This window comes from Sebastes fasciatus, chromosome 20, assembly GCF_043250625.1.
Source record: "Sebastes fasciatus isolate fSebFas1 chromosome 20, fSebFas1.pri, whole genome shotgun sequence".
Classification (NCBI taxonomy): domain Eukaryota; kingdom Metazoa; phylum Chordata; class Actinopteri; order Perciformes; family Sebastidae; genus Sebastes; species Sebastes fasciatus.
The window spans coordinates 10,247,290-10,271,779 of record NC_133814.1 but is presented as its reverse complement, the minus strand read 5'-3'; the positions used below and the strand labels follow the sequence as shown (position 1 = coordinate 10,271,779).

General features: G+C 40.2%; 3 protein-coding genes across 5 annotated transcripts in view; all 3 read right to left on the bottom strand.

Moving 5' to 3' along the window:
- The window catches only part of uqcrc2b (ubiquinol-cytochrome c reductase core protein 2b), a 124,581-nt gene extending 123,400 nt beyond the window's left edge, over window positions 1-1,181 (bottom strand). Inside the window, exon 1 of the mRNA XM_074619311.1 lies at window positions 1,138-1,181. Within this exon, the coding sequence (XP_074475412.1) occupies window positions 1,138-1,181 (44 nt within the window). The remainder of the gene's footprint in view (window positions 1-1,137) is intronic.
- dlgap5 (discs, large (Drosophila) homolog-associated protein 5) lies at window positions 112-8,455 on the bottom strand. Of its 2 annotated transcripts, XM_074619301.1 has the most exons (19): window positions 8,328-8,455; window positions 5,784-6,031; window positions 5,506-5,693; window positions 5,303-5,383; window positions 5,152-5,191; window positions 4,975-5,067; window positions 4,779-4,865; window positions 4,524-4,601; window positions 4,347-4,396; window positions 3,990-4,246; window positions 3,619-3,792; window positions 3,427-3,515; window positions 3,148-3,308; window positions 2,944-3,045; window positions 1,858-2,107; window positions 1,135-1,748; window positions 849-1,014; window positions 533-576; window positions 112-388 (listed from the first exon to the last, which is right to left on the bottom strand). In XM_074619301.1, the coding sequence occupies exons 2-19, from the start codon at window positions 6,019-6,021 to the stop codon at window positions 281-283; spliced, it is 2,820 nt and encodes a 939-aa protein (XP_074475402.1). In that variant the 5' UTR covers window positions 6,022-6,031; window positions 8,328-8,455; the 3' UTR covers window positions 112-280. The 2 variants fall into 2 exon arrangements, with proteins under 2 accessions (XP_074475402.1, XP_074475403.1); XM_074619302.1 differs by lacking the exon at window positions 533-576.
- Window positions 8,456-9,846: 1,391 nt separating this feature from the next.
- ccz1 (CCZ1 homolog, vacuolar protein trafficking and biogenesis associated) lies at window positions 9,847-22,449 on the bottom strand. 2 transcript variants are annotated; one of them, XM_074619293.1, is made up of 17 exons: window positions 22,286-22,440; window positions 20,485-20,560; window positions 20,293-20,389; window positions 20,091-20,188; window positions 19,623-19,716; window positions 19,407-19,487; window positions 19,271-19,318; window positions 19,088-19,171; window positions 17,362-17,537; window positions 16,765-16,846; window positions 16,492-16,553; window positions 13,906-14,017; window positions 13,570-13,603; window positions 13,278-13,395; window positions 11,452-11,610; window positions 10,480-10,607; window positions 9,847-10,373 (listed from the first exon to the last, which is right to left on the bottom strand). In XM_074619293.1, the coding sequence occupies exons 2-17, from the start codon at window positions 20,496-20,498 to the stop codon at window positions 10,318-10,320; spliced, it is 1,443 nt and encodes a 480-aa protein (XP_074475394.1). In that variant the 5' UTR covers window positions 20,499-20,560; window positions 22,286-22,440; the 3' UTR covers window positions 9,847-10,317. The 2 variants fall into 2 exon arrangements, with proteins under 2 accessions (XP_074475394.1, XP_074475395.1); XM_074619294.1 differs by lacking the exon at window positions 20,485-20,560 and having other exon boundaries at window positions 22,286-22,449.
- Window positions 22,450-24,490: the final 2,041 nt, after the last annotated feature.

Sequence of the window (24,490 nt, the reverse complement as noted above, 5' to 3'; positions counted from 1 at the left end):
CCCAAACCCAACAAAAACGCCAAGAGCCTTCAAATACAAGTGACTAATAAAAGCACTGAGTGCACTGCCGATTTGTGTTTGGATGTAAATGAAGAGTCATTGGACGGCCACTGGCTTGTTGTAACTAGAACTTTAATCAGAACGCAACACTATATTTCAGTAATCTAAAAATATAAAATCAGAATCACTCAGATACCTTTTTTTCTCCAAAATACAGTAACAAAAGTAGTCAATATATGTAAAAACTTTAACTTGTAAAAGAAAATCTCTTTGCTGCACATTAGAAGGGAGGGGTGAAGACCATGAGGTCACTCGGGCAGACAGACTGGCGTATCCGGTCCTTCAGGTCCGGGGTGAAGAGAAGCATCGCCGACTCGGCTGTCTGGACCTGAAAAATACACAAAGAAAAATACTGTGAGAATATTCAGCAATAATACGGCTGAAATAAATAAATAAAAGTGATAGTTGAAAGGTTAAAAAAAAGTCAATATTTGGAAGTAAAGAAATGATTCAAAAAGGAAAAAACTTTGACCTGTGGTGACTGAAGAGTAAACACCGAAGACACCGCTGGATGTGCTGTAGTGACAGTGAGAAGTGAGCATAGCAGTGAAGACAGTAAAATGTGCAATTTAAAACATCTGTTTAAAATAAACCAGAAGAAGGCTCAGTGTGGTATTCCCTTATAACCAGGCAACATATTCTCTGAAAGTTGCAGCATGCACGTGTGATTTATTAAAAGATAAACATATTACTTACTACTCAAATTCCCTTTAATATTAATTCTAGTTTTGTTGTCAAGGTGTACACAGAGTGCGTGCATGCACAGTACCTATGGGCATCAATCATACCTGCTTCCTGCTGAGTAAGCAGGTCCTCTGATTGACCTCTGGGACTCTCCATCTCTCCATCCACCGCCATGGGGGACAGCGTCTCTACGGCAACCGTCTCCCGCAGTGACAGGCTGCATCTCTGTGAAGGCTGGAAGTAACGCTCAAAATCCAACGCAGGATTTTCCTTGAAATTACAAGAGAATAACTTTATTGTATAGCAAGAGAAAACAGCTTTTTAATAAATGGCATCCTATCAAGGCTGAGGTTTCGCTCTCTCTTTGGTGAAGCCTGAAAATGTGTTTACCTCGACAGCTGAGCTGTCTGGTGTATCACACACAGACTCTTGGGCATCAACAAGGCCCTGCACAGCAGGTGAGGAGATGGGAGGCTGACTGGGAGTCATGTAGGGTGACAGCGTGAAACTCAGGGATGATGAGGGCTCAGGGGCCTCGGAGGCTGGTGAAGTTGTTTTGCATGGAGAGAGGGAAAGTCTTGGAGAGAGAGGGAGGTCAACCGCTGGTTCCTCTTGCTCCTCGACTACACAAATGGACGGAAGTGAATGTACAGGCGTGCTCAATTCAGGAACAGAAGCGGCGTCTTCCTGCATGGAGACGTCATCTGAGAGCACTTCCTCGACGGGTGAGAAACAAAGGGAGACGTTTACGGCGTCCTTTCTGTTGCGGCATGACTGAGGAGTGCCGTGTTGAGACTTTGGTGCTTGTGCTGGGGTTCGGTTGAGGGAAAGACGGAGGTGGGAAGGAGTGTGGATGGGCTGCGCAGGAGAGGCGGCGGGGTGGAGGGGAGTCTGTGCCAGCGCGAGGGATCGCCGGGTGACTCTTCTAGGTGTGAGGTAGTTGGAGCAGGGAGAGGCCTGAGGCAGCGCGGCAGCACTCACACGGCCGGATCTCCTCACTGATCCTACAGACGCGACAATATGACAACACGGTTATTAGTCCAACGAGGAAAAGTACACAAGCAAACTGACAAATGACATGAAAGCAAGGCCCTTCGGCAATTTTCCTCTCACCCGATCGTCTGGCTGGGCTCTCCACCTGGAAGAAGCCGCCGTCAAAGACCACCGGCGGTTGGAGCTCTGCTTGTGGTTCCTGAGAGTTCAGGCTGTGGTTGTCCTCTTCGTTACCAGCGTCTTTTGCTGCTTTCTCCGCCTCGGCTGCCTGCTGTTTGGCTTTCATGGCCGCTTTCACTGCAGCCAGGCGAGACTTGGCTGCTGCTGCTTTAGTTCCTGTTGGCTTGGCGGGTGCAGCTGATGGTGGTTTCTATCAAACGGCACAGGACAGATGCGTCTTACTATCCACATCATGACACTTTTTGCCCATAAACAGAGCAAACAAACCTATTTTAAACATGTGATCATATTGTTAAATCTTTAGAAAATACTAGGGCTGTCAAAGTTATCACGGCGTTAACGCAAATTTGTTTTAACGACACTAATTTCTTTAACACATAAACGCAACATCAATCTTTCAGAGGTTGTAGCAGGCTCAGTTTTAAAGCTAGAGTGAATATCCTGGTATCATATGAAACTAGTACCATGTCATACTAGCTTGTCACGAAAGAGGTTAAATAACGCTCCAAACTTGCGCTAAATTCTGGCGATGAAAAACTGTCATGGCCATTTTCAAAAGGGGTCCCTTGACCTCTGACCTCAAGATATGTGAATGAAAATGCATTCTATGGGTACCCACGAGTCTCCCCTTTACAGACGTGCCCACTTTATGATAATCACATGCAGTTTGGGGCAAGTCATAGTCAAGTCAGCACACTGACACACTGACAGCTGTTGTTGCCTGTTGATTTGAGCATATTTTTTATGCTAAATGCAGTACCTGTGAGGGTTTCTGGACAATATTTGTCATTGTTTTGTGTTGTTAATTGAGTCCAATAATAAATATACACATACATTTGCATAAAAAAGCATATTTGTCCACTCCCATGTTGATAAGAATATTAAATACTTGACAAGTCTCCCTTTAAGGAACATTTTTAACAGATAAAAAATGTGCGATTAATCACGATTAACTATGGACAACAATGCAATTAAATATTATTATCGATTGACAGCCCTAGAAAATACACTGCAAAGAGTCTTCACCTTCGCTACTTTCCTCTGCCGCGGCGGTGGCTTGTGCTCCTCCGCCCAGCCTCGGCTCTCTGCTTCTTTAAGAGCGTCGAACTTCTTTTGGACATCCTCTACCTGAAAGATAAGCAGAAGTTCAAAATATACTGTATATACTTATCTTCTGATGGGTTTGGTGTCTGAAAACAATGTGTTGTCCCTCTCGTGAGGCCCACTCACCTGGTAATACACCATGTCCCAGAATCCCTGCAGGTCAGTACAGGTGGTGATCTTCTCCCCTCGGCCCAGATCGCAGTCGTCCACCAGGCCGCTGAACTGTTTGAAGCGCTCTTTCATCAACAGCCTCGCTTGGCCTACTGCGGTACGCATGCGGTCTCTCACTAAACAAGACAAGAGCAAGAAAGACACTGAATTACAACTGTTCAAGTTAGGGAATAATGTATTTTTACCCCTTAAACGCCACTAAATATAGTCACATATTGAGCATGACACACTCACTCTCTTCTGGGATGGACTCATCTTCCACTTTAGGCTCCCAGTCGACACACAGAGTCGTCAGTCTGTCCGTCTCATTGACAATTTCCAATCTGAATAACATAAAAAAGATTGTAAGAACTTTGAATCAACTGGGAAAACAGAACAACAGATGACGAGAAAGATATAAAAAAAAAAAAAAAAGAGGTATGCCACCTGAAGTATGGTACGTCATGCTTTGATTCCAGGGGGCTGCCTGGAGCAAGAGGGGCCATCGTTTGAGAGGTGTGTGGAGGAGAGCGGCGAGGAGATTTAGCAGGAGAGGGTTCGCTTGGCTCAGCCTGAGGCTCAGCGTTGAAAGCGGGGATCTCTGGAATGCTGAAGCTGGGGCTAGGCAGGAAGAATGAAAATATGGCAGTGAGATAGGAAACAACTCCCAAGTTTTAAAATCATACAATTTTCTTAAGAGGCTCCAAAGACAAACATCTCTGGTACCGTGTTGTTTAATATTTACTGACATAATTGGGCTATTATTTTACGGTGTTTTAAATATCTTCAACAAAAAACAAGAGGGAAAACAGGCAGACCTCGGTGTGAGGAAGGCGTCTGCTGAGCGAGGAGTGAGAGGCTCGAACTTGAAGGACGACAAGCCAGTGGGAGCCTGGAAGATAAATCCACGTGGAGCGAAAGAGGATGGCGCTTTGGCGGGATCTACAGCGGGGATAGAGTCAGCCGCCGCTTGGTCCACCACCATGTCTTCCTCCACCACCATGTCTTCCTCCTCAGAGCAGGGTGCTGGGCTGGGGGGACGAGGTTCTTCCTCTGGCTCGTGCATCTCGGGCTCCTACACGAGACAAAAAAAAAAATCAGCAAACTGATTAAATTGACAAGTTACTGGAAAAAAAAGATAGTTGCGGATTTTAAACCTTGTGTGTAAAACTCACAGAAATGCTCTCCATGGGCACAAAAGGCTCGACAGTGTTGTTGACAGTTGCTGCATATTAAAAAAGGTGAGAGACACAAATATATAGTATAAGAAGTAAAAAAAAACAACATGGGAAAAGTGAAACTGATCAACAGTCTCTAAAATTGGACGGCTCTTTATCAACATTTAATGATACCTTTACAGTTCCTTTCTCGGTCAGAAGGGGGGGCCACTTGGTTGACGAACGCTCTGCTCCTTGTTGTGGTTCTTACATCTGAGGGTGAGGAGAGGCATTTAAGGATGAGAAGAGTGGTTTTACAAAACAATAGGATCTCTCTGTGTTTGCTTTTATGGTCACATCTTCTGTGCTTTTTACCATTTTTATGGCAAAGAATAAAAAAAAAAAAAACTGCTTAAACTGCGGCCTTGGCTCGGTGTGTAGTGTACTTGCCCTTAGGTTTGTCTTTCACCACAGGAGCTGCTGTAACAGGAGGCCTGTTGGCTGATCTGGTCGGCAAAGCTCGTACGACAGGCTCCACTTGAGTGACACAGAGAGAAACAGATTGAGATGCAAATAAGGGAACACAAAACCAACAATGATGGCTAGGCTCCAGGTCCAGAATTGTGCAAGGATTTTTTCTTCTTACCTGCACAAACTTTGGTCTTGGAAATAGCTGGCGCAGGTGCAAGCTTGACTGGAGCGACCCGGCTCCTGGTTGATCTTTCCACGGCAGGTTGAGCTACAGGAGGAGAGAGAGGTCAGAGCTAAAGTATGCCATGTTGCAGAAGACGGTTAAATTGAAGGGGATATTCAAGTAATTTACCTTTCTTTGCCGCAGTATTTGAATCCTGCATCTTCAGAGGCTGTAGAAAATTTGGCAGAAGAAAAGCGATGCAACAAAGTGCACATTAGCTTTTAGATTTATGGAATTAATATGAGAACATATGAGAAAGATATCTCAGAGAAAGTAGTACCCTCTGCACTTGCTGCTGCTGCTGCTGTCTCATTGAACGAGTGATTCTGGTACTCTGGGATGGAGCTGTGTTCACTTTTGTCTGAAAGACAAACAAAAATCACTGGAGTCATTCATCATTACAACTGCCACAAAGAGCTCTCCTGTTATAACTCATGTCATCAAATCCAACCGGAACTAGTCTAAGGATGAGTCCTCCCTCACCTCCTTGGCTCTGGTTGAGGCACCTGGGACCGCGGGCAGAGAGGCAATGATAAGGTCGTCCTTTGGATGATACATGCCCGTCTTAAATACCCCTTTGCGCTCCTTTTCTCTCTTTTCTTTCTCCTTCTCAAGAGTCTTACGCTCTTTCCAGCGCTCCAGCTGTTTCAACCTCTCTTCTCCAGCCACATCTGTGAAGAGAAAAAAAGAGGATTACTGCTGTGTGCTGTGAACACGTTATTAGGTTTGAGTTGTAGCCGTGATGGAAAATAACGTCATACTTTTAGCAGATTTTGCATTGTTCATTGTCTTCTCCTGAATGGTTGACATGTTGGCCACCGCTACGGAGGCATCCAGAGAAGACATTTCCAGCTCCGGGAGCTCGGCCAGCTGCCTGCGTGTGTTCACGGTCCGTTCTCGGTTCTCCTTCTGGGACTGAGACCTCCTACGGGACATCTTTACCCTCAGCATTGACACACTGGTGTCCCGCTGGCGCAGGTGAGCAAATTTAGAATCCATGTTCTGGTATCTGGAGGAAAGAGGAACAGAATATGGTGTATTATAAGCATATGAAAGTTATTAGAGGTATGGAGGTACATCATATTCGATGTTCTAGTAGTACTTATGGCACAAAAAATATAAACTTTAGTGAACAGGGTCTAAATAAAAAATTAGAGAACCAAGAAGAATCAAAAACTGAAGTTGTAATGGCAAACTGACACCTGTTTTTAACTGTGGTCAGCTATAACAATTAATCTGGTAACTGGATAGGAATTAGACAAGAAAATAAATAAATACAAATAACAAAAACAAAGGGCTTTAACTGACTATTGCCCTTATATACAGACGTGGACAAAATTGTTGGTACCCTTCCGTTAAAGAAGGGTAAACCCACAATGGTCACTGAAATAACTTGAAACTGACAAAAGTAATAATAAATAAAAATTTACTGAAAATGAACTAATGAAAATCAGATATTGTTTTTGAATTATGGTTCAACAGAATCATTTAAAAAAACAAACTAATGAAACTGGCCTGGACAAAAATGATGGTACCCTAAACTTAATATTTTGTTGCAAAACCTTTTGAGGCAATCACTGCAATCAAGTGATTTCTGTAACTCTCAATGAGACTTCTGCACCTGTCGACAGGTATGTTGGCCCACTCCTCGTGAGCAAACTGCTCCAGCTGTCTCAGGTTTGAAGGGTGCCTTCTCCAGACTGCATGTTTCAGCTCCTTCCACAGATGTTCAATAGGATTTAGATCAGGGCTCATAGAAGGCCGCTTCAGAATAGTCCAATGTTTTGTTCTTAGCCATTCTTGGGTGTTTTTAGCTGTGTTTTGGGTCATTATCCTGTTTGAGGACCCATGACCTGCGACTGAGACCAAGCTTTCTGACACTGGGCAGCACATTTCGCTCCAGAATGCCTCGATAGTCTTGAGATTTCATTGCACCCTGCACAGATTCAAGACACCCTGTGCCAGATGCAACAAAGCAGCCCCATAACATAACCGAGCCTCCTCCATGTTTCACATTAGGTACAGTGTTCTTTTCTTTGGATGCTTCATCTCTTCGTCTGTGAACATAGAGCTGATGTGACTTGCCAAAAAGCTCCAGTTTTGTCTCATCTGTCCAAAGGACATTCTCCCAGAAGCTTTGTGGCTTGTCAATATGCATTTTGGAAAATTCCAGTCTCACTTTTTTATGATTTGCGTCCTCCTCGGTTGTCTTCCATTAAGTCCACTTTGGCTCAAACAGTGACGGATGGTGCGATCTGACACTGATGTACCTTGACCTTGGAGTTCACCTCTAATGTCTTTGGAAGTTGTTCTGGGCTCTTTGGTTACCATTCGTATTATCCGTCTCTTCAATATGTCATCAATTTTCCTCTTGCGGCCACGTCCAGGGAGGTTGGCTACAGTCCCGTGGACCTTAAACTTCTGAATAATATGTGCAGCTGTAGTCACAGGAACATCAAGCTGCTTGGAGATGGTCTTATAGCCTTTACCTTTAACATGAAGGTCTATAATGTTCTTTCTGATCTCCTGAGACAACTCTCTCCTTAGCTTTCTGTGGTCCATGTTCAGTGTGGTACACACCATGATACCAAACAGCACAGTGACTACTTTTCACCCTTTAAATAGGCAGACTGACGGATTACAAGTTTGAAGACACCTGTGATGCTAATTACAAGACACACCTTAGTTTAACATGTCCCTATGGTCACATTTTACATCTTTTCTGGGGCTACCATCATTTTTGTCCAGGTCAGTTTCATTAGTTTGTTTTTTTAAATGAGTCTGTTGAACCACAATTCAAAAACAATGTCTGATTTTCATTAGTTCATTTTCAGTACATTTTTTATTTATTATTACTTTTGTCAGTTTCAAGTTATTTCAGTGACCATTGTGGGGTTTTCTTTCTTTAACGGAAGGGTACCAACAATTTTGTCCACGTCTGTATATATAAGTTTATCAATTACTTTTTTTAGTCAACAAGTCATAACCATGATGGCAAATGTCCACAACCATTACTGCTCCCAGTAGACCACATATAGTATACATATATATTTGTATGTATACTTGTACACAGTAACCTTTTGTAGTGCTTCCTGTAGGTTAATGTATTTTATGTAATGTATTGTTGTTGTTTTTTCCGTGAAAACTGCAATAAGTAATGGTAACACGTTAGCCCACAACATTAACGTCAGCCAGCTAAAGGGACTCAACTATCGCAGGATGAAGCCTCGAAGTAAGCTCACTGTTCAGTTAGCAACGAAAAACGAAACTATCTTTTTAGATAATATATTACACATCTATCTTACCTTGCTCTTTTCCAGAAGACACTTAAAAAGCGTAAACTTCCTCCTCTTCTGGTTCAGTAAAAACACTAACTGCTCAACGGACCGTCTGAAAAACATAACATCATGGCGGGTGACTTTTTGAATTTCATCTACGGGGGACGCTGATTGGCTGCAGATCAAGACTGGTGAACGCTGATTGGCTGTAAATCAAAGACTGGTGAACGGTGAGCGCTGATTGGTTCTTTTTCTTTTTCTTCGGATGATTTTTGTGTGGCAACGACTGTAAGATTTGATGCTTGATGCCACCCATTGGTCTGGAGTGGGAAGTTTGATTTGATCACAACCTTGTTCTTACTGTCTGTAATTTGGCCTGTCGTTATTGGAGGTTAATTTGAATCTGTAATGTTATTGAATCGATTAATAATATTAAGAAATATTAGACTGGTACTGTTTTTTAGAATGCTTGGCTCCCACAAAACAGCAAATATCTATGATCCCTGGCATGGTCCAAGGTATGGAGGATGAAACCTGCCAAGATAAAAAATAAATGACTTAATAAATAAATAAATAAATATGACATTAAATGCAGGAAACATAATTTTAAAAATAAATATAGCCATTATTAATTGATAAAATGTGCCATAAATATATATTTGTTTCAATTTGCTTCTTTATTGATTTATTTGTATTAATTCCATTATTTATTTACTCGTTTCATTTTAATTATTTATTATTTTATTGTCAGCCCCCTCATTTAAATAACGAGGCAGAAATGCATAAAGAAATGTAAAAATAAATGTGTAAAGAAATGTATACAGAAAAGAATACAGGAATAAATAAGTTTGGGGAAATAAATAAGGGGTGAAATGCAAAGCGAAAATTGTGCATAAATAAATGTATAAATACAAAAATAAATATATATATTTAAATGTAAAATAAAATAAATGAATGGATAAAAAATAAATGCAAAAATAAATAATACATAAAAAAATAAAAGGGAAAATCAAACAGAAAAGTGAATAACAAGGGATTTAATAGAAAGATAATTAAATAAGAAGCAAATTAAAACAAATACCAATTTAGGTCACATTTTACCAATTCATTAATGGCTACATTTATTTTTTATATTATTTTCGTTACATTTAATGACATTTATTTATTGATTCATTTATTTTGGATTTTGGCAGGTTCCGTCCTCCATACCAAAGCCCCCAGTTCGAAACATTTGAGGTTAATCCTCAAATTAGTTCTTTGCCTTTTTTTTTACAGTAGATGCAGAAATGATTGCTTTAAAGCACAAAAACATGCATAATTCCCACAACAAAAGCAGCCATAAACATTTTGTACAAGTAAAAAGATGCTGTCCCAGTACTGTTTAATAAATACCCACTTGTAAAAACTACCAGAGGTTTGTAAAACTTTATTCTTGTGATCTGAAAATGTGTCAGGTAGATTTCAGATAAACTATTGCTATTTGGAAGTTGGTCCAAAGCTTTTACTTGTTGTGCATCTTCAAAAAAACAAAACAACTTACACCAAGTAAAATTACTTCTTAATTTATTTAAAGTTAGTGCAGTTGTTTACAAACCACAATACTTTTGACATGATGACATCTTTTTTATCACTGATCAAAGGAACCTGGAGTAAACTGTTCTGTGCATGTCAGTATTTAAATTAATTTGAGACATTGTCATGATGTGTTCATAAAAGAATGCATGAACAAACAGTTTTGAAAGAAATCCAAATTAACAGTCAACAAAACCCTTCAAGTATGTACAAAGAAAATGAAAGAAAATAAAGTACATGTACAGTAAAAATCTGGATTTACACTTAATTACAAGAGAAAATTAAAATTTTTATAGGTTAAATAAGAAAAAAAAAACTTGGTGAGAAAGCTTTAAATCTTTTTTTATTTTACAATGCAATTATTGCATTACGCTGATGCTGTCATGATACCCTGCAACACTGACAGTTTTTAGTGTGGCGAAACAGTCTCCGTCTGTCAGCTCCATCAGTCCAAGAAGAAAATGTTGTTGAACTGCGTTGCACAAAGCCTCTTAACCTCCTCTGTAGCGGAGAAAAGACAAAAAGGGCATTAAGTATGAAGGCAGATTGTCTATTATTGTGGCGGTAGTGACACAGATTTACTCATCGCCAGCTGGTGGAGACGTACCGTTTACTTCGATCAGGTTGGCGTTCTTCTGATTCAGGATCACATACAGTTCTCTCTGGTCTGACTTCTTGCCGACTACCCAGTAGTCTGTCATAGCCTTTACGATGATTTCCTCATCCTCATCGACCCTGGGAGAGAGATAGAAAGAACCATCAAATAACACATTTACAGCCGGTTCTATGTATTTGAGGGCAACTGTTCTTCTAAGATTACGTACTCACCTACACAGACCATCAAATTCAATTAGAAAAGTCATATAATTAAATATTATTTATTTACAAAATTACCTACATTTCAATATTTAAAGGTGCTAAATGCAAGATTGGGAACATTTCTATCGTCTCCGATTAGCTCTGATTACAACACACACAGAGGGAGAGTGACTTCATTCTCTGCTCAGGTAGACTTTACTCCTCTATACCTTTATATAGCAAATAGTTGTTTTCTGCTATATTAATGCTCTGGATATCATATAGAGCACCTTTAATTACACTAACAGTATGAGTATGATTCAAGCGTGCTGACAAGCAGCATCTACACAACATCTGCACTAAAAGAGGAAGTGATATTGATACCGGGATAAATGCTATGAATGTCGATGCCACTGTACTGTATGTCCCCCAGACTGAAAATGGGACTCTCACATGACTGCAGTCTCATGACTGCCTCAAAAGGGAGCAAGTTTACAAAGTTACCGGGAGCATCGCGTTTATATATGAAAATGACGCAGCTGTGCTGATATCTAGGGGGAAAGATTGAGAGTTTGTAGTTTTACACATTTTCTTTCCTGCGTTTGTGAAATCTGAAAACACGGCAAAGCTGCCGTTTAGAGCTGAAGAGAGTTTTAATTCTACTCTTTGGTTTTCTACTTGGATGACCAACAATGTCGCCAGGATGATTTGTGGTCATTCACTATAAAAACAAGTGTCTAGAGGCATTCGGTAAAGATAAATACAGCTACAGTTCTTGTACCTGGCGAAGTCACAGTTGATGTCTCCCAGGATCTTCATGAGGTCAGGGTGGACCGAGGTGAGGCAAACACTGGCAGTCTTCCTCATGTGGATGGTGCTCTTCTCCGCCAGGTTCATGTGGTTGAAGTAGATGAACTTAAACTGAGGCTCCTTCTCTGGCCTGAATGGACACAAAATTTAAGGAACAGATTGAAAAAATGATCAAACTCAAAGCAAAAAGAAGCCCCTCCGGTCACTTTTGGGCCTACACAATCCTTTAAAATTGTTTCACCTGGTGGGTCTCTCTGGGGAAAACCATTCTGTAAACACACATTATTGATAAATGACACAGTAAGCCAAATCACTTTGGATGATGACATCCGACAAAAGGCAAGTTGTGCATTTTAATTAAGCCTACTCCATTGTCAACCCACGTTACGGTGAGGTGAGGATACAGTTATTATCACAGCTTGACAATAGTACTGTAATTGAATCTTTGGAAGAGTGTGATTGTATCTATGCTGCCTCTAATTATTTACAGTTCCACCGGGCCAAATCAGGACACAGACCTGAATGCCAGCTGAGGAATTTGGGACGGCATTATTTATTCAGTGGATTTTTCACTAGGGTGATTAAAAAAGGAGCCCATCAAATTGCCCGGGTCTTGGATTACAGGCGGGGACGTATCTGAAGCTAACTGCTGGGGTTAAAGGAGAGCGGGCCAGGATGCCAGTCTTTAAAGCTCCGCTGCTTGAGTTACCCCTAAGTAGTGCCCTGACCATATCCAGTGGTATTAGTGTCTCCTCTATCGCTGCCAGAGTTAATACAATGGCTTGACTGTAAACTGATGACAAACAACATGGCGACCGTAGAAAAAATTGCAGCACTAAACTTTTGATTAAGGCAATGAAGGTTTTCATTTGACAAGATAACACTGATAGTTTAAAAGAATGCTACATTATGGAAATAGTTTTTGCCTGTGTGTGATGTAGTGCTAAAATGAATGACAGAGAAAAATGATTCTCTATGAAAATAGAGAAAAAAAAACATCACAATTCCCAAACAACACTCAAAAAACTAGAAATATCCAGGTTTACTATCAAATAAGTAGCAATTCCAGCTGAAAGGCTGGAACTCGGGAATGTTTGACATTTTTGCTTAAAAAACATCTTAAATGATTAATTGACTATAAAAAATAGCTGATTATCTTTCTGTCAATTAACTAATCAATTTAATTGATAACGGATATATCTTTCAAGTTTCAATTTTTTTACATTTTCTAAATCAAACGATTGATGGAGGAAAAATCGATAATGACATTAAAGGAACAGTGTGTAGGATTTGGCGGTATCTAATGATGTGGTTGCAGATTGCAACCGACTGAGTACCCCTCTGCTCACTCCTCCCTTTCCAAGACTGTGCTAACGCCGTCCGCCTCGCTCAGAGGCCATTCTTACCATAATAACACTACTTTAGGAGCTACGGAAGTCAGACAGCGCCTGGCGGTACCGCGGTTTACTACGATGGCGTTCATGTAACGTGAAAAAGCAAAAGGCTCTCCCTAGAGCCAGTGTTTGGTTTGTCCGTTCTGGGCTGCTGTAGAAACATGACAGAGCAACCATGGCGGACTCCGTGGAGAAGACCCGTAGTATATATGAAGGGCTCATGCTAAACTAATGAAAACACAGTTATGAATATTATATTCCATTTCTGCCAACAGATCCCCAAGACAGTATCTTCAAAACATACAAAGTTGGACACAATCTGGCCAGTAAGACGTGACAAAAACAACAATTCATCTTGACAGTGTGGTGAGTTGTTCATTTGAATGGTGGATTCTCAACTGACCCTGATATCCTGCGGTTAACTGTGAACTGTTCACATATGTCAGATGCCAGCAAAGTGAGCTGAGGGCCCACCAAGCCGTCCAGCTGTTCACAGAAGTCCCTCGTCAGCTCCACAGAGGCTGGAAAGAGACGGAGGAGAGAGGGGGACATTGTGGCACATGAGCTGAAGAAAAAGTCATATTTTAGCTTTAAATGAGCAGTAAAATGGCCTAAATGCTAGAAAATGATTTGAAGAAATTAACCAGGAAAAGGGAAGTGAAAGTTAACTGTTAGTACAGTAGGAGCACACTTACCACTGATCATGAAACAAGCTGCAGCGCTCATCGCCTTGAAAAGAGCAGATCAGCGCAGGTTAAATGCAGAATCAAGGTCAAACAGGTTAGAAATGACATTAATGTAATGATGAGGAGCATCGGGGGGGGGGGGGGGCGTACTTCATCATTTTAAAATTCAGCTGTCTAATCCCAAAAATCCATATCGTTTGATAGAGCAGTGGAGTATAAATCACAGATTATGAAAATCATTCTAAAAAATGAACAACACCTTCCCCCCGATTTTAATACATTAAAACATACTCCTGTAGTCTGTAGACGGTCACGGAATAGCAGATCAGATTGACTCTACCTCACCTTATAAACAATCAAGTGCAGTTCCTCATAGCCGTCCTCTGTGCTGACGAATATTTTAGGAAATCGGAATTTGGCCTCTGGATCTTTAAGATTGGTAGGTCCTGTCAAAAACCTGGAGAGGACAAAGGAGAGCGTGGCTGGGTAAATATTACAAGAATGGGTGTGAAAGTCAAAGAGACTCATTACAAAACAGCTCACTAGGATTTAAGTTGGTCCGGTGGTGGTGTTGGAGGAGAGGCCATCGGGTGATTAAAATCAAGAGGTTATCCTCTTTTGAGGATAGATGCACTCAGCAAATTACCAAAAGGTTAATTCAAAGTTTTATAAGATAAAATGTGATGGTTGCACAAGAGGAAAGCTCATGGGGTGTCCCCAACTTCTGTGGGTTGGTTAAAGTCCTCACAACTACTGGATGGATTGGCATGACATTTTTGTATAGATATTAATGGTTCCTGGAGGATGAAGCTGACTCGTGATCCCCTGACTTTTCCTCTAGCGCCAGCAGCAGGTCAACATTTTAGTTTGTCAAATACTTTGGTTTATGATCACTAAAGGGAAAAGCAAGAGTTGTCAAAATCAAATTAATCTGGTGTGGCAACTAACAATTATTTTCATTATCAATTAACCTGCTGATTGTTTTCTCAATTAATCATTTTATCGATAAAATGTTAGAAAATAGTATGGGTGGGGGAAAAAAAAATCGGTACATAGTATTGCAATATTTTGCGTGGCAATATTGTATCGATACACAGATGTCAAGTATCGATCTTTTATTATATAAACTATTAACCTCTATTAATCCGACGACTTGGCGGCAGGCCCGGACGCTATTCTGTCTTTCAGGCGGCTCAGTCTTAAAGCTAGAGTGAAGATACTGGTATCAGGGAAGAACGCTAAATAATGGGAAACGTGAATTTCAAAATAAAGGCGTATCTTAAAGATGGTATGTTTCAATGTTTTCACTTTGCATCTTTTTATTGGATCGTTGATCATTGAATCAATATATTGATCGAGATCGATGTACCGTTACACCCCTATAGAAAAGCACTTCAAAATTGCCAAACTGGGTATGAATCATCATCTGGATACCATGAATATTATTATTATTATTATTTATTTCACAGCAACAGGGCCTGTAGCTGTCAAGATATCTTGGATCAAAGTGTCGGATGGACTAAACCAGACCTAATCATGTAATTAGCAAATTAAACATGAAAGAAATTCATTTTCTCTGTTCTAAAAGTGGATCAGAGGTCGCTGACCCCCTCACTCCGTCATGACTGATCCAAAATATAAGACCACAAACAGAACAAGGAGTTCACTGTTGTGCTCTTCTTGCACTGGATTCCAAGGATGCCACTTCATATTAAGTGAAACCATTTACATTGGAAGCTCTATGTGTTACATGTGCCTCTCCTGTGCAGCTCTGCCTGCATGGATCTTTTATATTTGACGTTTCTAGTAGTTACTAGTTGTAACTATTTTTTCTGTCTTAATATTCTTTATATTCCAGTGTTGTCATCCAGTTGGAGCTGTAAAAGTTGCGTTTCCTGTCCCATGATAGGTCACTAGGAGTCAACCTTGGACTACTGCAGCAGCTCCACTTCACCACTTCAGCAGTTAATTCCAACATCATGCAGATTAAATTTGTACACTTAAATTTATGAGAAAGTGGATTTAAACCCTGAAGTGATACTTAAACTCCTGCTCTCTAGCTTAACAACAAAGTGTTAGCCAAGGGAGTTGCCTCCTTAAATAATTTGGTTGACTGCGAGCAAAGGTCAAAAACCACATGATGTTGGCACAGAGACACACATGCGTATGTAAACACTCATATGCAAATCCAGATTATGCTTTTTTTAAACATTATTCCACTGACTAATGATCAACAGACATTTAAAGGACTAGAGTGTAGGATTTAGGGGTATCTATTAGCAGAAATGGAATATAATATTCATAACTATGTTTTCATTAGTGTATAATCGCCTGAAAGTAAGACATCTTTTTATTTAGCTTAGAATGAGCCCTTCACATCTACATATGGACCTCTTCACGGAGTCCGCCACAAACTAAACACTGGCTCATGCGAAGGCTTTTAACTTTTTTTATGATACCTGAAGGCCACCGTAGTTCTCCGACACGCTTGGAAAGGGAGGGGTGAGCGGAGGGGTATTCAGTTGGTTGCAATCTGCAACCACACCACTAGATGTCGCTAAATCCCACACACTGATCCTTTAAACACAATCAAACTCTTGTTTTTACGCTACCCTCTGCAGAGGAAGTGGGTACACAGATACAGATATATGGGCTACGTTACAAATTGCATACTTTTTATTATTTTTAGTACGTATTGCTGCATGCATTGTGCATATAATTGGGACATACTACTTTGTTGCACCTTGAACTTTGACCCTCTTGCTCATATATCCGATGTGCAGAGGATTGTGGGTCAGAATAGCCAGAAAAGCATGCTGGTTTGCACACTGCAAAATGCTACCGGATGTAGTAGGACATGCTGGTATTTTTTTGGCATACTGCATTTGTCATACTATGCATTGGGACGTACAATGGGACCAGGGGACTTACCTCCCATAGTGCAACAGATTCCCTGCGACCTCCGGCCTCAGAGGAGAGTCCCTGCCAGCCAGCTAAAGGGAGAAAAGAAGGAAGAAAGGTTAAGGAGTGGAAATGCATGACGTAGCTTAGAAAGCAATATTCACAGCTCATATTCAGATCCTTATACGCTCTGTCTGGATCATTAATATTAAAACCATTTTGATCACATTACACTCTTATACTGCATATCATCATGGAGAAGCATAGTATAATCTGTCACCGGCTGCACCCCCACCTCCTCACCTCTGGTTCAGAGTGTCTGGGGAACAGCGAGGTCGTCAGGTACTTGTACAGGATCCTCATGTCATCTTGTTCCAGTCCGCTCCTGCAGACCCAACGACGACAAAAATTACACCTTTAAAACACACCCTGCCAAAATGCAAAACCAAAATGTGTGGCAGTATATTTCAGTTTTATGCTTCATGGGTAAGATGTTGAAACAAAGTGTCCCCTGGCTGTAATTACTCTTCAATGAATACTCCAGAGCAAGACCGCTTAATTTGGACAATAATTAAACGTCTCTTCTCTGTCTGTCTAGTGACGGTTCACAATGAAAGATCACACTGAGTCATTTCATTAGGAATCATGTAATCCCCCGTGCTTACACGTCGAGCCCGGTGGCTGTCAGCTCAATTAAAAAAGGACAAGTGACGTGTCGAGGAGCACATTAAACCTCAAAGAGGATTACAGTTGGCGTTTAAAAAGCCACCTTTGTTTACCCAGCATGCCATGATGTGTTTGTAGATGTCAATGCTGTGATTTTTGGTTGCAAATATGTGTAGGTTTGTATAAGGTTGCGGCCTACATTAACACATATAGAAACCCAAACAGTGTCTGTACCAGATAAGTTGGTCGTTGTACAGGAAGGCTGTGTATTTGATCAGACTGAGGCTCTCCTCCACCCTGTTGACGAAGGACTGGATCTTCAGGTAGGTCATCTTGTCCAGCGGGAAGAAGCTGATGCCTCCGAATACATCCAGCAAGTCGCAGGACTGCAAGTGGAGAGTCTGCAGATACTGGAAAACACAACGCAGACGCACAAACAAAAATGACAGGAGACACAGGAGAAGGAAAGAAGAAAGGGGGGGTTAGTTTACCCGCCTATAAAGTGCTTGCTTACAGTGCAATAAAGACAGTGGAATAAGAAACTCTCTGACGGATGCGCCGCAGAGACGCTTGCATCATTCTGACATTCAACCTCTGATACGCACACCACAGCCTCTCTCTTTCTCTCTGTCTTTGGGTTACATGGTGGAGAGGGAAGCCTGTGTTAACTTAAGAAGGGTATTCCCTAATTACAAATGAATGTTTTATACTTTTACATATTAAGCGTTAATGCTCGGAGCTGCGTCGCTCCAGCATACAGTCACGCTACAGTCAGGGTGACTGTAGCGTGAGGCGAAGTCAGCTAATGTAGACAGACAGTTATCAAGAAATGAGGCATAACCGCAAACAGCTTTCCAACAGCTTGAGTATTTAAAAAGAAACAATGCCCTTATATCATCTGCGGCTCAACTGACTTTTTACTGTATAAACAACTTATTAGAGAGTGCGCTCGAGGGAAAATAGTCTTTGAGTCTTCATCTTAAAAATTAAATTCTCCACTGCTGATGTAGAAAAGATAAGCAGCGTTTATTAATGTCTATTTCATCTTATTTTTATCGTATTCTAGAAAGTGTGTTTTATTTTCCCTGTTTTTAAAGTTCATTCTATGTCTATTTTCCCTTATTGTGAAGCATGTTGTTCTGCATTTCTTGTATGAAAGGTGCTTTACTAATAAAGTTTATTAACTCTGTGCACATACATTTAAATGAATCATGCTGTCAAAGCAAGGTCAATATATTCCAGGCATGAAAAGACAAATGAATGATATGACTCGGACAAAAAAACATATCTACGGAAGCCTTAAAGGAACAGGATCTGGTGGTTTCCAGCTGTGAGGTTGCAGATTACAACTCCTCCCGTGTGCCAAGCGTGTAGGAGAGCTATGGTAACCTACGCAAAAACGCGAATGGCCCTCTCTAGAGCCAGCTGTTGTAAGAGTAGAGTGCTTAGAGTGTGTGTGTACGAGGGAGTGGTGAAGCAAGAGAGAGAGAGAGCGGCGGCGACGGGAGCGAGTAACGTTATCGACTACGGCCCAAGCCGTTCTGTAGAAACATGGCGGTGCAACGTGACGGAGAGAGGACCCGCTCCCTATGTAGATATAAACGGCTCATTCTAAGGTATCGAAAACACGACGACTCTTATTTTCAGGTGATTATACACTAAAGAAAACATACTTATTAATATTATATTTAATTTCTGCCAATAGATCCCCCTAATTGTTACACACTGTTCCTTTAAACGGACATGATTCAAATATTTTTTTAATACCATTATCTCGAGATCACAAGTTAACTATGTCGTTAACTCGAGAAAACAAGCTTTGTTATCTCAATATAACAAGATAATTGACACATTATCACAAGAAAACGGCATTTAAATTTTTTTTTTTGAATCATGTCCGTTTAAGGCTTCCATACATCCACTTAGAAATAAGGATTTTATGGATGGATGAGCTTTTTACCCTGTAGAAGAACTTTTCAAGCTTCTGAATGAGCAGCTCCACTCCGCCGGCTTCCATTGCTCTGCCAAACGTACCGTTGAAGAGCTAAATCGCAAGGAAAATAATCACTGTTACAAGATTATTCTTTTTGCATTATGAAAGGCCGAAAATGCATGGCAGATTCTAAAACATACTGGAACTCACCTTGTACATACTGTAGCATTCTCTTACTACTGCACCATAAACAGTGTCCTACAGAGTCGAGAGGTCATGGTGAGTACAACTTTAAACTGAAAACATTCAGTGAAAGAAATACAAATGTTGATCTCTCAGTACTCACAAGTATTTCCTCTTCCTGATATTCTACTGTGGGAGGTTTACCGTCTTTGTTTGGTTTCTCGATCATTGGGTTTCGAACCACCTGAGGGATGCATTTGAAATAAAAACAGCAGATAAAAACGGATTAGCTAAATTGCATTCCAAAGAAGGTCAACTGAGTCTTAGGCAAATAGAGTAAATACTGAACAAGTAATGTAAACGTAAGCATTTCAGATACCATGACTATCCAGAAATTGTCTTCGGGCTCGAAGAAAAACTGCCGGTTCTTCTGTGTGTGCAGGGATTTAGCTGGTTTTGTTGGACAAAACGTTCTGGAAGATAGAAGACATGACAGGGTAAATAAAGGAGACACAACCAAACAGGATGATCAGCCCCTTTTACAGATATTAGATATGTATCAGTGTGTATCTGGCCACTTATTGCAACATTTCCCTATTCTGTTATACTTAAAGTTCAAAGAAATCGCACTCTTCTTTTGGTTTTCTTTAACACAGCTTGTTAAACTAAGCCATGAAATTGGAATGAAAGTGTCTGGTTAGACGCTTTTGAAATTTAAGCCAAGTCTTAGAAAGATGCCAGAAGGCTAAATAAACACACAAAAACCCACCAAGTCAGTAAAATGATGGGAAAATGCTGCTGTAGTTATAATCTGCTTCTGTTTCAAGTAGAGCACTGAACTCTTTACCTGGTGAACTGTACAATGGCCTCACAAAGGCCCACATTTCTGATCTTCTCGTTCTTCTCCACGTCACTTGGGTGGTAAAACAAGATCTTCTTTTCTTCCTGAAAATAAAAAAACACCTTGAATCCCCTAATTACCAAAGTAAACTGGTTCATCAGCTGTAGAACATGTGCTTAGCAATTCTTCATCTGGGAATTGACCTCACCTCTCCTTCCCGTGGTCCAAACGTGGGGTTGTAAACGAAAAAATTGAGCAGAGATGGCGTGAATTGTTTCTCTTGCATTCCTGAAGCCATTCTGGGACTGTAACAGACACAAAGAGAAAGTTGACAGAAACAGATAAAAGACCTCTACATATCAACATCGGCCTTGCATCATCACAACCATGCGTGCTTTACCTAATCATCAGCATTAGTGTAACTTGTATCTGGATTTCCTTTGCTCCAAAGACAGTTTGGTTAGCATGCCGTGTGCCTGCAGAATGAAGACATCACATTCTGTAACATGGCAAGTCTAGAGATAAAAATCATTAACTTCTAAATGAAAGGACCACACACACTGAGTACAGTTGATGTGCATCAGGTCAAAGTTGGAAGTACAGAAGGCATTTATACTAGTAGGGATGCACTTATCTGACACGCAAGATCAGTATGTTCTCCAATACTGACAATAGGTGGATCGAGTATCGTCAACGACGTGACAAAAGAAAATATTATTATGCAGCGAACTATATGGATTTTAAATTACAATAAAAGAGAACACTGGTATCAGATCTGTACTTAGTACGGGCAGATACACTGATTTGAGGTACTGGAATTGGTGTTGTCAGATTGGTGCATCCCTAATCCAGACAGTGGTGGTAAAAAAAATATTTACTTTTAACAGTGTATTACAGTGTATTAAAGGGACTATTTGTAACTTTCAGAAATGCTTCTTAACAGCGACACCTGTGGCCGTGAAATCAACGAAAGTCAGCGTCGGGCTGCAGTGCCCCGCTGCCTCAGCCTGCACTTAGGCAGGAAAAGCCAACACTAGGATCAGATCTAAATCATGTTCATGGAGAGACCTTCGTCTGGTCAGCTAACATTACTGCCAAGCAGCTGAAATATAGAGTGATATTGTGGTTTTAGCTGACGTGTGTCGCCTCACTGTTTTGAGCGATGCTCGTTCAGGTATATTTAGAGCGAGCAAGCGCGAGCCCGACGCTGACTTTCGTTGATTTCACGGCCACAGGTGTCGCTGTTAGGAAGCATTTCTGAAAGTTACAAATAGTCCCTTTAAAGGGACAAGTGAGTAGTTGTGTAAGAAAATATCAATACACTTGAGTATCCTAATATTATGTTTTGTGATACTGTATTGATTCTCAAAAACACTGTATTGATTGGCTTCCCACAATTAAATGAACATGATGGCCTACAATATTGACATTTAAAATGAGTGCTCTGCTCATAGAAATCTCTGCTGCGTATCAAATCAAGCACTTAATGTTGCTCTCAAAGGGGCACCAGATTGATGTCATAACTTTAAAATGTAGCCTACAAAGTTTAGAGTGAGTATTCCTTTATTTTTTTCATTTCACAATATAAACTGGGGAAAAAAAGTTCAGAAACTTGTGTTTGGTGGATTATTTCTCTGTTGTTACAATGTTAATTGGCATTGTATTTTACATCGTTGGAAAGCCTGTTTATTAACCTTCACAATGATGTCCAACTTGTAAGGATCATGCATTTGTGGGATGAGCAGCACAGCTGATTATGTGGGTAGCACGCCCAAGAATGCCAAAATGCTCTGCCAATGGTAAACACAGCTCTTTGTTTATGTTTTTCTCTATGCTTCTTCTGTATGTAAAGGAGTTTTAATGGTTTAGGCTGTTACTATGTATACTTAATACTTAATAATACATAAATTCAGGAACAAGTTCAGTGTTTTTCCTTCAGTAATGTTCAGTATTTTAATAACTATCATTGGATACCTTCCTCTTCTGCATCTAGGAGGTAACTGACGGTTGTTTGCCACGTGTATTACATGTTGTGACGAGTACAACTACTTGATAGCAACTGTTACTAAGACAACAGCCGGCCGTTGTTAGGTCAGTTAGAGCAGCTAGTTAGTTAGCTGTGTCTGCTAGCAGAGATCCAACCGGAGGATTTCTCGGTGTTACCGGGACGGTAACAAGAACAACACGACGGTAACACTCACCTGTCTGAGCGTAAACACGACACGGTCAGCTACTCGTGGTCAGAGACTGCGTAAATAAACATAAACAATGAGTAAATGAGATCAATGAGAGGAGATGAAGCATTATACTTTACATTCTCCACTTCCTGCTTTTGACAGCGCGCTGTGTCACACGTTCAACTGCTCGGGTAGAGTCAAGCCAAATAAAAGGTTCCTAGTCGATACAGCAAGGGAGCATGAGTTGAATTGTAGAATCACTTTAGAATAGAAAGCTTTATTGTCATTGTATTAAATACAACGAGATTCACAGTTGCCACTTCTTGTCAGTGCTTTAAAACAAATACTTGACAAGACTAAACGAGGCAGATAAAACATATAACAGGTCAAACACACAGTTATAAAGCAAATAACACAGGTAAAGTAGATGTAATAAATAAATATAAACAAAAGTGTTACACTAGAAGTATAAAATATAAAAATAGATGTAATGTAAACAGAGGTAATTGCACTTGTAAAATACGTAGGGTAGATGTAGTAAATAAAATGTAAACTGGGTTATTAAATGTACTTTTGAATGTGCAGTGATGTTGGTTCCTACAATAATATTTGTACTTAGTATTGGGTCAGTTTTTTTAAGATAGTCCTGTTTGCAAAGAGGTTTAAACCTGTAGTAGGCAGAACGTTTTTGATAGATAGATAGATAGATAGATAGATAGATAGATAGTAACTTTATTGATCCCGAGGGAAATTCAAGTTTCCAGCATCACAGTTCCATAGTGCAAAACATGTTAGTAAAAAGGCAATAATAAGTTAGTAGTGCAAAGTACAAAGTACAAAAAAATATACCAGATATAAAAATACAAGGAGATGAAGAAAAAAACTGTTAAAAATGAGTATAGTGCATTATTATTATCTAGTGTCTTATTTATCCCAAAGATTGTGGGAGATTTTGACTAGGGGATGTTTTGTGCTACTGTTGATGTCCTGGTTTCCTTTTCAAATCAACTTTTTTAAAGGAATTTCCCTAAATTGAGAAATGTCATAAGTGATCTGGCTATAATCAGATGTTCTTACCTGTATTTCATGGTCACAGTTCTTCAAAAATGTGTGACATTACCTCCTTTTCAGTCTCTCATAAGTTATTATTATAATAAATGTATGTATATAGATAGATAGATAGATAGACAGATATATATATATATATATATATATATATATATATAGATAGATAGATAGATAGATAGATAGATAGATAGATAGATAGATAGATAGTAACTTTATTGATCCCGAGGGAAATTCAAGGTTCCAGCATCACAGTTCCATAGTGCAAAACATGTTAGTAAAAAGGCAGTAATAAGTTAGTAGTGCAAAGTACAAAGTACAAAAAAATATACCAGATATAAAAATACAAGGAGATGAAGAAGAAAAACTGTTAAAACTGAATATAGTGCAGGGTAACAGCTGTGATACACGACTATTAAAAAATGAATATAGTGCAGAAGAGACTGTTAAAAATGAGTATAGTGCAGGGTAACTCCAGTAGCTTAGTCTATGAAAGTGCACTGTATGCATTATTATCTGTCCTGCAGACTGTCCCTCCCTAGAGAGGTGTTGTACAGTTTGATGGCTCGGGGGACAAATTATTTCCTGAGTCTGTCGGTGGAGCACTTGGGGAGTTAAACTTCTGGGTTATTAAATGTACTTTTGAATGTGCAGTGATGTGGGTTCCCACAATAATATTTGGTTTACTTAGTATTGGGTCATGTTTTTTTTTAAGATACTCCTGTTTGCAAAGAGGTTTAAACCTGCAGTAGGCAGAAAGTTTTTAGCATCATTGGGCAAAAAATTCCATAATAACCTTTCAGCATATTGTAATTCAAGTGCTCTGAGAGAAAACTAGACTTCTGCACCTCCTCATGGCTCTGGTTTCAGGCTTTATAAAAGCTACCCTGTGACGGGAGACTTTGGCCAATCACAGAGATGGCAGACTCCAGCTCAGCTCTGATTGGTTGTTTTCCTCTGGTCTGTGAAATCCTGCAGATGCCATTAGAAGCACCGGAGGACACCGGAGGACACCGGAGGACACAGAGGCACATGATTTATTTTTTTAGATTACCTGTCTCATGCACTGCTGATAGAGTGACTGTTTAATAAAAATAACTTTTTTTAATCATATTTGCTCCATTTCTACCCACTGCAGCTTTAAGAAAGGAATTTCAACAAATT